The sequence below is a fragment of a genome, unplaced genomic scaffold (genome assembly GCF_019419815.1).
Source record: "Pyrus x bretschneideri cultivar Hongxiangsu unplaced genomic scaffold, Pyrus_bretschneideri_v1 Contig3, whole genome shotgun sequence".
Lineage (NCBI taxonomy): Eukaryota > Viridiplantae > Streptophyta > Magnoliopsida > Rosales > Rosaceae > Pyrus > Pyrus x bretschneideri.
The window spans coordinates 6,714,506-6,728,091 of record NW_025999612.1 but is presented as its reverse complement, the minus strand read 5'-3'; the positions used below and the strand labels follow the sequence as shown (position 1 = coordinate 6,728,091).

At 36.2% G+C, this 13,586-nt stretch overlaps 1 protein-coding gene across 2 annotated transcripts; it reads left to right on the top strand.

Annotated features, from left to right (window-relative positions):
- Positions 1-9,552: 9,552 nt before the first annotated feature.
- LOC103950712 (beta-1,6-galactosyltransferase GALT31A) lies at positions 9,553-13,586 on the top strand. Of its 2 annotated transcripts, none has more exons than XM_009361937.3 (11): positions 9,553-9,851; positions 11,120-11,225; positions 11,302-11,363; positions 11,481-11,692; positions 11,811-11,874; positions 11,972-12,044; positions 12,276-12,396; positions 12,501-12,588; positions 12,664-12,789; positions 12,903-13,012; positions 13,295-13,586. In XM_009361937.3, the coding sequence occupies exons 1-11, from the start codon at positions 9,748-9,750 to the stop codon at positions 13,441-13,443; spliced, it is 1,215 nt and encodes a 404-aa protein (XP_009360212.1). In that variant the 5' UTR covers positions 9,553-9,747; the 3' UTR covers positions 13,444-13,586. The 2 variants fall into 2 exon arrangements, with proteins under 2 accessions (XP_009360212.1, XP_048445103.1); XM_048589146.1 differs by lacking the exon at positions 9,553-9,851 and adding an exon at positions 9,903-10,725.

Sequence of the window (13,586 nt, the reverse complement as noted above, 5' to 3'; positions counted from 1 at the left end):
CTAGGAAGGGGGGGTTTATAGTGGGGAGCGGAATCGAGCGATCTTTGAATTTTTGGCGTTGCCGCCTCGGCTGAGCTTTGTGCGCGGATTTTTTGTTTTATTGTTTTCAACTGGTACCGTTGGATCGAAACTTATCGACGGCTGGCCAGGTCGATCCTCGTGAATGAAATTTGTACTAACTGAATAGTTTATTATGGGTCATCTAACGGCTGAAATAAGATATTGAACGAGTACTTGGATCGTGTAAATACGGTTTCGCCACTGCCGCAGTTTTACTTTTTTGGTTTTCTTCACTATAATCATAAATAGAGTAAATATGACTGCATACAATTGCAATTTCATCTATCATTTTCAAATTTTCACAACGTCATACATTAAAATTTCATTAAAATAACATACATCTGTTACAAATTTGTTAAATTAATCGTTTACATTATGATGTAACAAGATAAAAATAACTTTAAAAAATAATTATTTAAAGTAAGTATTTAATATAATTTTGAAATAACAAAATAATAATAATAGGCCCCACCTCCTCCTTCTCTGGCCAAACTTAGACCCAACCACACCTCATTCTCTACAACCCTCCCCAACCCAACCTCTCAAATTCGTTGCAGGACCTCTCTCAATCCTATCTTCCCCCCTCCCTTTTCCACAAGCCACCCAGTGTGGTAAACTTCCGGCAAGATAACGACACGCCGTTTGAGTTTCAAGACGTCATTAGACAGAGTGATGTTGATCGAAAACCCCACCTGATTAGTCCTCAAAAACGACTTATTTAACATATGTTTAACGGATGTAAAATGTTGCAATTAAATTACAACTTGTATGACATTAAATTGCAATTAAATTGTAATTGTACACTAACTTCAGGGTGAAATATGCAATTTATCCTAAATTTTCTTAAGGGTAAACTACCTATACCCCCAAACTATTACAAGACTGTCGCTACCCCCAAAACTACTTTTTTTGCTGATTTACTCCCTTAACTAGTACGAAACAGCCAATTACTCCCCCATTGCTAGATTTTAGAGAATTTTATCCAAAATTTTGTTAAGTGGTGTTAAAGTAACTTATGTGGATGGTGAAGAACCTTCTGAAGCACAAGTTGACAGTGATGAATTTAGTGAGATAGAAAGACAAGTTTGTCCTCATGCCTCTCACATGACACCGCTTAACAGGAAATTTAGATGAAATTCTCTCAAATATAACGGCAAAGGTTATTGGCAATCCTATAATAATTCAGTCTATTTTTAATGGATGATAGTCTAACATTGATTCAATTTGAATCATTGGAAGAGAGATCTAAATCCCGAGTAGGATGACCTGGGAAAAGTTAGGGTTACAATGGACATATTTGTGAGCAACTGAGCTTGGTTCATGATTAAGAACAGATGCTAAGAAAGTTTGCATAGACTCCTAAAGCATATTTAAGCTCCTTAATCTCTCCACCAAGAACATGGTTCTTTGTTCCCCATTGCACCCACAAAAAAGAAGAGAATCAAATTCCCTTTCTCTCCACTTTCATAGGAACTTCAATTCTACTTTGAAAGACAATGGAGTCTATAGTTGTCCATCAAGCACTTCGGAAATATTCCCATTATTATTTGATGATTCGATTATGTATCTGCATTATTACGATCTATTAAGAGTTCCACACCGTTAGTTAGATGATTAGTTAAATGATTGTACAAGTCAGCAATATAGTTAGTAAGTTTGTTAGTATTTGGTTAGAGTAGTTAGGCTTACTAATTATGTAATACTTCCTTTTCAGTTAATACAAGTCTCATTTCTCTCTCTAAACTCTCTCTCTCTCTCTCTCTCTCTCTCTCTCTCTCTCTAGTTCTTCATCTTTCTCACTGTTATTCTTCTTTCATTTTCTCTTCAGTTCTGAAATATTTCAATGTATTTGACACAATTTGCTGGATGAGTATGATCCATTTTCATTTCTCTCGCAGATATGGGACTTGACACAGTATGCACCTCATCAGTCCATGTCAGGCTTCCGAAAAAGGATGCTGTGTTCACTTGGTAGGCAGTGGAAACCGCAACTGTAAAGAAGATCGTCTTAACTGTCGAGTTGAAGGCGTCTCTAGCTTTACAACTACTTTGATGCGTGATGGAGGCTCGATTTGAGCTTTGTACATTGAGTTGACAGAACCAGTATTCATTACAGTTCGAGTGAGTGTTACAGGATTTCTTAGATTTGGAATGGTAATGGACGGCAGGTTTACATCAAGAATTGAAGGTTTTGTAACAGGACATGATGTGGCTTGTTGAACAAGTAGAAAAACAGCTGAGGTGTTGCAGCCAAACGCACAAAGGTAGCTTATGTAGTCATTTGTGCTGATATCATATATGAGGCTAGGGTTCGCTGCCTTGTTCGGGTTCACTAAGCCTCCTCCATAATCAAAATGGATCCGCAACCTTCTGCTCTGCCCCTTCAGCAAAGACTGGCTCTCCAAATGGATCTGCAAAAGAAGAAAAAAGCTTTGTTTATTATTAATGTGCTGACCTAATCTCGAAACCATCCAATTTCACTACATTTTTGACACTTGCTAATCGCTTGGACACTAAGTATTATGGTTGTAGATCAACCTGTTGTGATTAGTCGCACGATTTGCATGAATAACAAGGATTAAACACACATGTCCCGTTGAGAAAGATGCGCAGAGGATTTGAACTTGATTTAGAAGAGCAATTTGTATGGTACGGGTACACCAGTGGCGTCCTATGCTAATGCTACAAAGACACATGAAAATAGTACATATTCATTTCATTCCAATCATTTATAGCAAACGAGTCCTGAATTCAGTATTTTGGGGTGTTTGTACCGCACATGCATGTACATAGAGAATGATAAGTCAAAGCTTGAAAGGTGGTTTATAGATGAACTGAATATACCCAAATTGAAGTCTTAATTCGTGATTCTCTACCCAAATTGATCAAACCCAAATTTAGTAGGCTGGTTTTGGTTTTGATGTAGCTCAAGTATTGCACACATATCAGTACTCGTATGAATGTATGTCACGCAATGCGCCTTAACAAGCACTCGTTGAAGCCTGTCAGGGGAACATATAAGTACTTTTTTACGTGCAAAGCATGCCAGGGAAGCTATGATTACTTTTGATGCCAACATCTTAATGAAGGAAGAAAGCTTCTAGTTTCCCAGACTTTCACGTTCATTATTAATCGCTACTTATCCGAAGGTTTTTGTGTTTGCAAAAGACTTGACAACTTCCTCAAGTTACTAGTGCACTGCACACAAAGATTGGCTTTTAAGATTCGTGGCCAAAGAAATGATAATGTAAATGGGAATATAAGTGCAATATAAACAAATCAACTCGGTAATTTTCTTAACTTCTACGTTTTAGGGAATCCAGGAGCGTCAATATCCATTTGTATAGTGCGCAATTTGCTACGGTCGAGTGATATTTTCTTCACTTGTAGGGCTAGTTCGATATGGAATACCGAACCAAAATTAGTATCCTGAATCCCAAACTGAAATTTTTCGGGACCGGAATTTGAAGATCAATCCTAAACCAAATTTTTCGGGAATCTCAAAATACTTTCGAAATTTAGGGGCAAATCGGGAATCACTAATTGAAATATGAAATTATGAATTGTTCTTCAAATATATTCTACTATCAAACTATTTAAATTCAATTAAGACTCCAACGAGGTGAAAGTTGATTAACCGTTCTAACAAATCATAAGGGGGAGAAATTGTAACGCACTTGCTCAATCTCTGACTAAGAGCACGGAGAGCTGCAGGCCTTCTTCCCCAACCAGCGGAATAATTAGGCTGAGAAACTTCTTGAGATATCTACCTCAGGTTGCGTAATGCCTGAAAGAAGAAATATGTCCACATTACAACACAAGATGTATGAAGCTTCATCGTTTCTACGATTCTAACTTGTTTTAAACATTCTCAACTAACAAATTTTAATATCCAAACAAGATGACATCGATCAGGAGAAAACAATCTTACTGCCATGCTTGTCTTCTGAACAAGAAGTGTTGATGACTCATAAAGCGGGCGCAACACTTCAGGTACACTCCAAGGCTGGTTTAAGCAATCAAATTAACAAGTCAAAATTGTGATCAATCAAGCCAAGGAAGTGACATTGCTTCAATATACAAAAGCCATATGATCAACAATATGAAGGATCAAGCCACCACCTTCACAAGGTCTAATTAGATACCCGCTCGACAGCATTTCCGCTCTCACAAAATTCTGCACTGGTGGCATGCTAGGACCATTCTGTGTATTCTTAAGTGATCTTTCACAGACCTACCAACAACAATTAAAAGTGCTTGAACTGGACAAAGTTACAAACAAGTAACACCAAATTGTTGAGTGCTCATGTAAAAGAACACAAGGACATCTGTTACAAAGAAATTACATTGGAGATGAAATAATGAAACTCACTATAAAGTCCAGTTATAATTTGTACACAATACCCTCACTCTCGTACATACAAAGTAGGTCACTAGAAGGAAGTCTTGCAGTTTAATACTGTATAATTAGAATTGTATATAATAGCCTCATTCTCATACGTATATAATAGCCTCACTCCTAAATCGAAAAAAAAAAATCATAAACCTTAACCTAATGGTAAACATAAATATAGAAATTAAATTAGGGCTGGAATCATGAACATCCAATCCAAAACATGAACAAATTTCACAAACTCTAATCTAGAATTCAAACCCTAAATTAATTCCAAAATTTACCTCATTTGGGGGAGAATCGGTGCACAATGCACTGGATGAAGAAGACTCTATGATTTTGAGTGTCTGATAAAGAGAATTGTGTGAGAGAGAATCACGAGAGAGAGAGAGAGCGGTGGCCGTTGCTCTGTGTGGTGAAGGAAGGGTTCACAATGCGGGATGAGAAGTCAAGAGAGAGGTGAGTCACTAGTGTGACGTGGATGTGGCCGGATTCGAAGACGGAGAGAGAGATCGAGAGAAATCGACGAGGAGGGTGAGGTGAGGTCGAGAGAGAGAGTGACTGAGTGAGGGTTTTATTTAGATTCAACGGTTAAGATTAAATCTCAACCAAATCCAACGGCTGTTACAATTCTAAATATATATTTAAAATTAAATAATGTATATCTATTTCGGTTCGGTTCGGGATTACCGAACGAATGAAAATGTGAGATTGATTCCCGTATCGAAATTTTGAGATAAGTTCGGGATTGGGTACCTAAATTTTCAGGATTTTTGGTTCGGTTTCGGGATTTTTTCAGTTCGGTTTGGAATTTTCAATATTTTTTTCCACCTCTATTCACTTGTAAGTAAAAGGTCTCAGGTTTAATCTAGAGAATGAAGAGTTCATAACCAATTTATTCTCTCATTCTCTTATTGTAAATATATCGTTGTATAAAAAAAAGTTGTGAAATACCAAGTGATGAATGAACATTTTTTTAAAACCTCAACCGTACTTACAAGGAAGAGTTTTATCAATCAACCAAAAACATAATTGTAATGTTATTGGGAACAGACAAAACTAACACACTCTTTAATATAGGTGAATTTATTAAAGGGAAGTGTTATTGGCACTCCAAAAATCTCATTCTACACTCCTTATAAATGTATTTTTCTTTCCTAATATAAAAAATTTGGAGTGTGGAATGAGATTTTTGGAGTGCTAATAACAATTTCTTTATTAAATAATAGAAATCACTTTTTATATCCAATAAGAGATGCCAAATGTCCATACAAAAGGCATTGGAATGGACATTTTACATTTTTTGTTGGTTCAAAAACCATCCAATATTCGGAATATAAAATACTTATCTTTGTCAAAAAATGTAGATAAAAATGTAACTGTACATCTTGTGAAGAAGGACCATGCCAATCAAAGAGAAAAAAATAAATTAGATTCCAAATTAAAATCTCTTCCATTAGAGTAGCTATTACATTTACATTTTCTGGAAATCTACGCGATGTAAATGCAGCTTTACATCTCAAATTTGTATTTCTTCATCCCAAAGTTGTATAATTTGACACATAAGTTTAGCAGGGCAAATTCTTAAAAGTGATTTGCCAAAATACCCACTAGGGTTGAATATGGGCTTGGGGCAATTAAGGTAAGAGCAGGTTTTGTAAAAGCCCACCATGAATGGGCCCGGGTTTGGGTAAATCTTCATTGGGCCGGGTTTGGGTAAATCTTGTCTAGATGTCCATTGTGTTGGAGGATGACGATGATCATTAAGAAGCTGCACATTACCAATTACTGCAACCAATTTTTCTAAGTTTATGATGTCGCGTATGTTGCATGATAATAAGCAAATAGGCATCCCTCAGCAACTAGTTTGTAGTGTGAGCATCTCGGAGATACACTCATATGTTTGTTTCGGTAATAATTAGGACCTAGGGCGTTGGGTGCCAAAGATAAACGTTCTTAACCACTTGAGTTACATGTTCTATGATGCTTATCAGCTCCATTAGCATATAAAATGAAAGTGTTGACATATAAATATATAATCTATCAACAGAACTGCCTAACAAAATAATGTGATTGGTAGCCACCATCAACAGTGCATCACTATAACTAATCTCAGAAATGATCAAACTAACCCATCACTACCAAATTTTTAGAGGCTTAATTTGTTAATTTAGTTTCTTCTGCAACACCTGGGCATGCATGATAGTAGAATTAGTATGTAAAACAAAGCTTAAAACACAATTAATTAAAACACTTGGAGCTCACATATTCAAGCTTTACTTTTGCCTCAAGTTATGGATTTAAAAACAGGAAAACAACACAGGACGGAACAAAAAAAAAAAATCTGGCACTGGATCTGATGAACTGCTAAATTCACTCCTACGTAAAGTTAAACAAAGTTGATGGAAAGAAAAAGGGAGGGTAGGGACAACCGGACAAGTCAAAAATATAAGTCATGGCAATCAGGACCCGTGAAGAAGGGAATGGTGTTGGAGAGGAGAATCTAGGGTTTATATGGTAGCAATAGGGTTTAGGGTACCTAGAACACCATCACAGCATGTTATTAGTTATAATATGCATTTTAAATTTTTAATAAATCATAAAATTAAAACATATCAACTCTATTCTCCACTTATATCAGAATACGTAGAATTATAACAACACGTAACGGTATTTTCAACCCACACAAAAATTTCTTAAGGTGTCGGAGGATGTGGGAGTATGGTATCGTAATGGTGCTCTACCACAACTATACAAATTTAATATTTTTATCCTTTTCTTTTTTTAATTTTTGGATAATTTAAATTTGTGCATAAGTGTAACTCACTTCTATGACTTCATCATGCATTCACGTACGTCGTTCTGTCTGTCTGTTTGCCATTCGACACCCTGGCATCAAATGGACTATGTGAGCCTTGACTTTAAGTCACATTTACTATAACCATTCACCAACCTAACTTACCTTTTTCAAGTTCATACTCAAAACTTATTTGTTGTCAATTTATAGAATTTCGTGTTTACAATCAGAATTGTTCATATTATAAATCAGCCTATAAAAACCGTCTACGCAAAAAAAATCAATTAAAACTTAGGTTGTTTAGTCAACGAATATCAAAATTGTTCATATTATAAATCAGCCTATAAAAACCGTCTACGCAAAAAAAATCAATTAGAACTAAGGTTGTTTAGTCAACGAATTGTATAAAAACAAATAAATAGAATTGGTAAAATCATTACTAACCGTTTATATATTTGCTAGAATAGATTGACGAAACGACTTTTTTTTAATTCATTTTTTTGCAGAGATGATTTTTATAGTGTGATTCATAATATTAACAGTTCTGATCATAAACTCAAAAGCTCTGTGATTTATGCACTACGAGTTTTGAGCAGGAGTTCAAACTCATTTTTGAGTAGCCAAGTTTACAGTATATAGAAAATTGTAGCAATGGTCCCTTAACTTTAATCCTATTGAAGCAATGGTCCCTCACCTAAAATCCATGACAATTGGTCTCTTAACTCATCAAAACGTGCAATTATGGTTTTTTCGTCAACTCCATCAGAATTTCGTCAGAATGACTCAGGTTGGAAGGACCATTACTACAATGAGGTTAAAGTTGAGGGACCATTGTTTCAATTGGGTTAAAGTTGGGGGACTATTTGTCTAATTGGGTTAAAGTTGAGAGATCATTGCTATAATTTTTTTATTTGGTTTTTTATATTTGCTCCTTGATTCAACTTCACGTGCGTGGCACGTGACTCATTTTAACGAAAGTTTTAATGGAGTTAACGAAAAAAATTATAGCTACATGTATTGATGACTTAAGGAACCAATGGTCAAGAATTTTTAGTCGAGGAATCATTATTCCAATTAAGTTAAAATTGAAGGACCATTGCTACAATTTCCTTTAACAACCTTTGGCCAACTTTGTTCGCAGCTCTATTTTTGCATGTGGCCAAGATTGCCCTCTTTGGCTTCGTAAATTGTTTATGTCTGCTCTAAAGGGCTAGAAAGTTAGATTTATCATTTTGCAGCTTGTTTATGCAGTACCGATAAAGCTTTTTTGAATTGCAATAGAAGCATTTTTCCATTTTACAAATCTACATTTGCAAAGAGATTATCTGAATTATATGTTGAGCTCCTTCAAAGTAAAGTTTTCTTTCTGTATTTTTTTTATCAAAGGTTTTCTTTTTGTATTTAGATCGATTGAAATGTTAATGAAATAAAATTATAAGTTTTACATAGATAATATATTTTGCTGGTAAAATATGTTGTTTTAATACATCGTGATTGTTGCTTGTATAACACTGTATCCTATGTGCATCGTGACTCCAACTTTGAATTTGGTTACATAAACATGATTTTTGTCACTAGTTCAATACTCATCTCTTGATAAATTAAGACCGAGTAAAACAATATTGGCACAAAGACTTTACCAACAAGTACGTATAATAATCATCATATAATAATCATACATTAGTGACATACATGAAATCATATACAAAAGGGTATAAAAACGAAAGTTTCACATCACAGGCGTAGATAAGTTTTTTTTATTTTTCTACATAGAGACTAGTATTCAAAATTGGGGTATATGGTAAATTACAGGTCAAATTGCTACATCAACAATACTAGAGTCAGCACAAACAATACATAAAATTATGAGGTTTCAAGTTTTTATATTAGCAAAATAATTTCTACACGCTACTCTTCTATTTTTCTTGCACATCTACATGTATTTGTGCTATTAAAAAAACAGAAAGACATAACCATATATCTTAAATTAAACAGGAAATCTGCAAAAAGATAAGCATGTAGAAATAATACATGGAAAAATAAAAAATAAAAAACAATATACAAAAACAAGGGCAAAGGCGCAGAAAGTATAGCCAGTGCGAATGCATTCCATTGCTTGGAAAAGCTTAAGAATAAAGGGACATTATTGACGGTTAAAGCTGCCATGGCTTTTGTCATTATTTTTTCAAAACATTTTAAATAATATTATTTTTACCGTGACAGAAAAATGGAGAAAATGGAAAATTATAATTACTAGGTAGCCCATCTCCCCTCAACTGTTTAACTCCATCTATTTCCCTTCCTTTTCCTTTTCGAATATATAAGTCACTGTTTCAGGACATGATTTTGTTGCTGTGCTGTCTGTAAGAAAAACTGATCTTTCTGTAATGGGGTTGCTACTGCTCATATTTTCTTCCTGAAGCTTCCTCCCCAAAACCCCACTCCACAAAAGCTTAAGCAAAGCGGAGGTTCCTTAAAGCTGACGACTTTTTTGCAGATGGGTCTCAGTAAACCTCACAAGGTCGGCAATGGAGTCTCCGTTAGATGGGCTTCTCTCTTCTGCATTGCCAGCTTCTTCCTCGGTGTTCTTGTTGTCAACAGGTTCTCTCTCTCTCTCTCTCTCTCTCTCTCTCTAAGATCTTGTGTTGAGGTGGTTCTTTCAGTTTCCAGATTTGCTTCTCAGTCTAATGGGGCTTGTAAATATGCATTTTTTAACGTTGTTTGCTACAAATGAGACATCTTTTCCGACCCTTTTGCTGTTTTTTGCAAATGATGCTCTGGTTTCTTAATTCAAATTCTGTTGGCACCATTGTTTGAAATTTAGGATGTTTGCTAATCCTATTTAGTAATTTTGATTGTACTTAAGTTTCCAATTGGACATAATGGGTGCTGAATCGTGATCGTAATTTAAAATTACATGATTTGGTTTAAGGAATATGTTGTGATCTATTGGCTTTTTAGTGTGGAAAGTAGTAGATTCAGTGAAGTTTTGCGTTGGAGTCTGAAAGGTTAACTCCGGTTGGATAAGCAGTTCTCCATGATATTTGAGTGTTCATTTGGTCGCAAAGCTGATTTTTCGAGTTTCGTAGAAATTTGGGGAGCTTGCTGATCGATTTTAAGTTGGCCAGACATTAGGAAAATGGTTTCAAGTTAACTCCTTTGGATGGTAAATAAAGTAATGGCAGCCAGTTGATACAGTTCAGTGGTGCTGGAAGAGATTTCTAGCCATTGGAGCCGGTGGGAGGTCGGTTATTCTAAACGGTGATGCCAATTTTTGACCTAGTGTTAGATAAGTTTATGTACTCAGTCACATTGTACCGAAACTTTTCCCTTGAAGAATCAAATTCTGGTCAGAATAGTTTCTATCAGTTGGCTGGCATTGCAAAAGGAACATGTAGCTGACAGATGGCAACAACTTGAAGACGAATATGCACCCAATAATACTCTTGATCTGCGTAGCTTTGCTCTATGATTGGTAATTTATATTCCTTTGGCAAATTCTGCCAATAGATTTACTCTTCGATTTGGAACCAGATCTCCTGTGTCTCTGATATTGCATAGAAATATAAGTTTTGAGTGTTGATCAATCACCACAAAAATCTAATGTACTAGGCTGGTGAAGCCCAACTATGGTACCCAAATCACATGAATGTGACAAGAGAAGCAAAGGATCATTGGATGACCTTAGAAAGCTGAGGATTTAACGCAACTACCATAAAGTAAAGTATGAGAGTTGAACTGTAAATTGCTTGGAAACGAATTTTTTTATCCATCCCACTCATGTGACATGGGACTGTATTTGTCTGGTTCATATTGTTCTTTTCTTGACAGAAAATTGCATTGGTCAGTTGCTGATGTTTATCTTGCAGCTTTTGGGGTGTTCCCGATCCAGACAAAATTGATGAGGAGGCTTCACCACTGGAGAAAGATCAACCAAGAAGAGTTCTGCCTCCCATAGTTAATTGTGAGAAGAAGGCAAGTTACAAGATCCAAACATTTGTCAGCTCCATTTATATAGTAAATCAGTAATAGTTTATCCGTGCTACTGCAGGAGGTCACTGATGGCGTGGGAGACATCCTTTCTCAAGTCTCGCAAACACATGATGTGATCATGTAACTTCCCATGTCCTTCTATTATTTGAGGAAATCTTCAAAGTGATCATTTTTTGTATTTCAATATATACATTGATGTTGGTATGTTATTGACATTTATGCTGCATTTCTTTCCAGGGCATTAGATAAGACAATCTCCACATTAGAGGTCCAGCTAGCGACAGCGAGAGCTTCTAAATCTGGCAATCATGAAGGATCTCCTGTGGTGATAAGACCGGGAAAGGAGCCATTGAAAGAGCGCCAGAAGCTTTTCTTTGTGATGGGAATCATGACTGCCTTTAGCAGCCGAAAACGAAGGGAGTCAATCAGGGAAACGTGGATGCCCCAAGGTTGAAATCCAAAAAACTCGAAATCCATTTCTCTCACATAAAAGATTAGTTGCTGCTATAAGAAATAAGCATATGTATATATAGACACACATAATTGATTAGTTTATCACTTTTCCAGGGGATGAGTTAAAGAAGCTAGAGGCAGAAAAGGGAATTATTATGCGGTTTGTTATTGGACACAGGTAGGCTTACTCTATATTGCAAGTGACTAGCTTACTAAACTGCTTTCTTCAGAATGAAAATTTTAACAAAACTTACTGGTTCCTTTTTTGTCGTCAGTGCAACTCCAGGTGGCCTTTTGGATCGTGCCATTGATGTAGAAGATGAGAAACATAAGGATTTTTTCCGGCTGGTAAGTACCGAGTGCCTAGGACCAAATTACCTGTTATCTCCAGTTAGTTGTTTGGAGACTCATGCAATGCTTTATGCAGATATATTGTCTTGGGAACCACTCAAAGGAACAAAATTCTTAAACCCTTTGGTGGGCATTTTTTAGTTGTTTTAAGATCTAGATTGTCTATTGGTTCAAACTTCAAATCACTTCGGTGGACCTTATGAAGTGTTCACCATTGTACATCTGCAGAATCACATAGAAGGATATCATGAATTGTCGTCAAAAACCCAAACATATTTTACCGCAGCTGTCTCTAAGTGGGATGCTGACTTTTATATCAAGGTTGATGACGATGTGCACATAAATCTTGGTTAGTGTGTATATTTTTAATTCAGCTGTATCTGGTGTGGAAATATGGGGAGGAAACAATTGATGCAGAATCTGCGGCACTGAATTAATTTCAATATTTGACAGGTATGGTTGGTTCTACTTTGGCCAGTCATAGATCAAAACCTCGTACATATATCGGTTGTATGAAGTCTGGACCTGTCCTAGCGAATAAGTAAGCAGCCAAATGCTGTGCATCTCTCTTGTTTAGTTTATGTTTGTCATTCATCATCTGTACCTATTTTGATAGGGGGGTCAAGTACCATGAACCGGAATATTGGAAATTTGGAGAGGAGGGAAATAAGTATTTTCGGCATGCAACAGGTCAAATATACGCAATTTCCAAAGATTTAGCAACTTACATCTCAGTCCATCGGTAAGTCCTTTTGGGCAGTCTCATTTTTCTCTTATACGCACACACACACAACAAAAAAATTCTGCATTTTGTTCTTGCCATGTAACTTGGAAAAGTTCTGTTTTCCACTTTAGGCACATACTTCACAAATATGCAAATGAGGATGTCTCTTTGGGTTCTTGGTTTATTGGTCTTGATGTTGAGCACATTGACGAGCGAAGCCTTTGCTGTGGTACCTCTACTGGTAAGTTCTTGGCAACTCAATTTAGTTCCACTTCAAGACATTAAGCTGTTAGTTTCTTTATGCATATGACCTCAAGATTGATGCTTTTTGCTTTTCTACGCAATTAGTTATTTAAACTCAACTTATTGATTGTTAAAAGCCATTGCAGTTGATGCTTCTCACCAAAATAATCACTTTTCTTGCAAGCCACACAAAAGATCACACTGTAATTAGTTCAATTTAGATGTTCTTAAGCTCGATCTCAACTGTGTATAACTCGAAACTCTCTTGTCTTTCTCAAAGAGTGTGAGTGGAAAGCTCAAGCAGGAAACCCTTGTGCTGCATCGTTCGACTGGAGCTGCAGCGGCATATGCAAATCGGTGGAGAGAATGGAGGAGGTGCACGAGCGATGTGGAGAAGGTGATGAAGCTATTTGGCACACTAGCTTTTGAAACCTGTGCTCATTTGATTGTGATGTAAATGTGTATGGATTTAACAGAAGGTTGGTTAAACACAAACCACCTGCCCCATTTTTGCTATTATTTATGCCCCTGGGACAGTTGGTATATGATTAATTTAATCATTGCACAGAGAA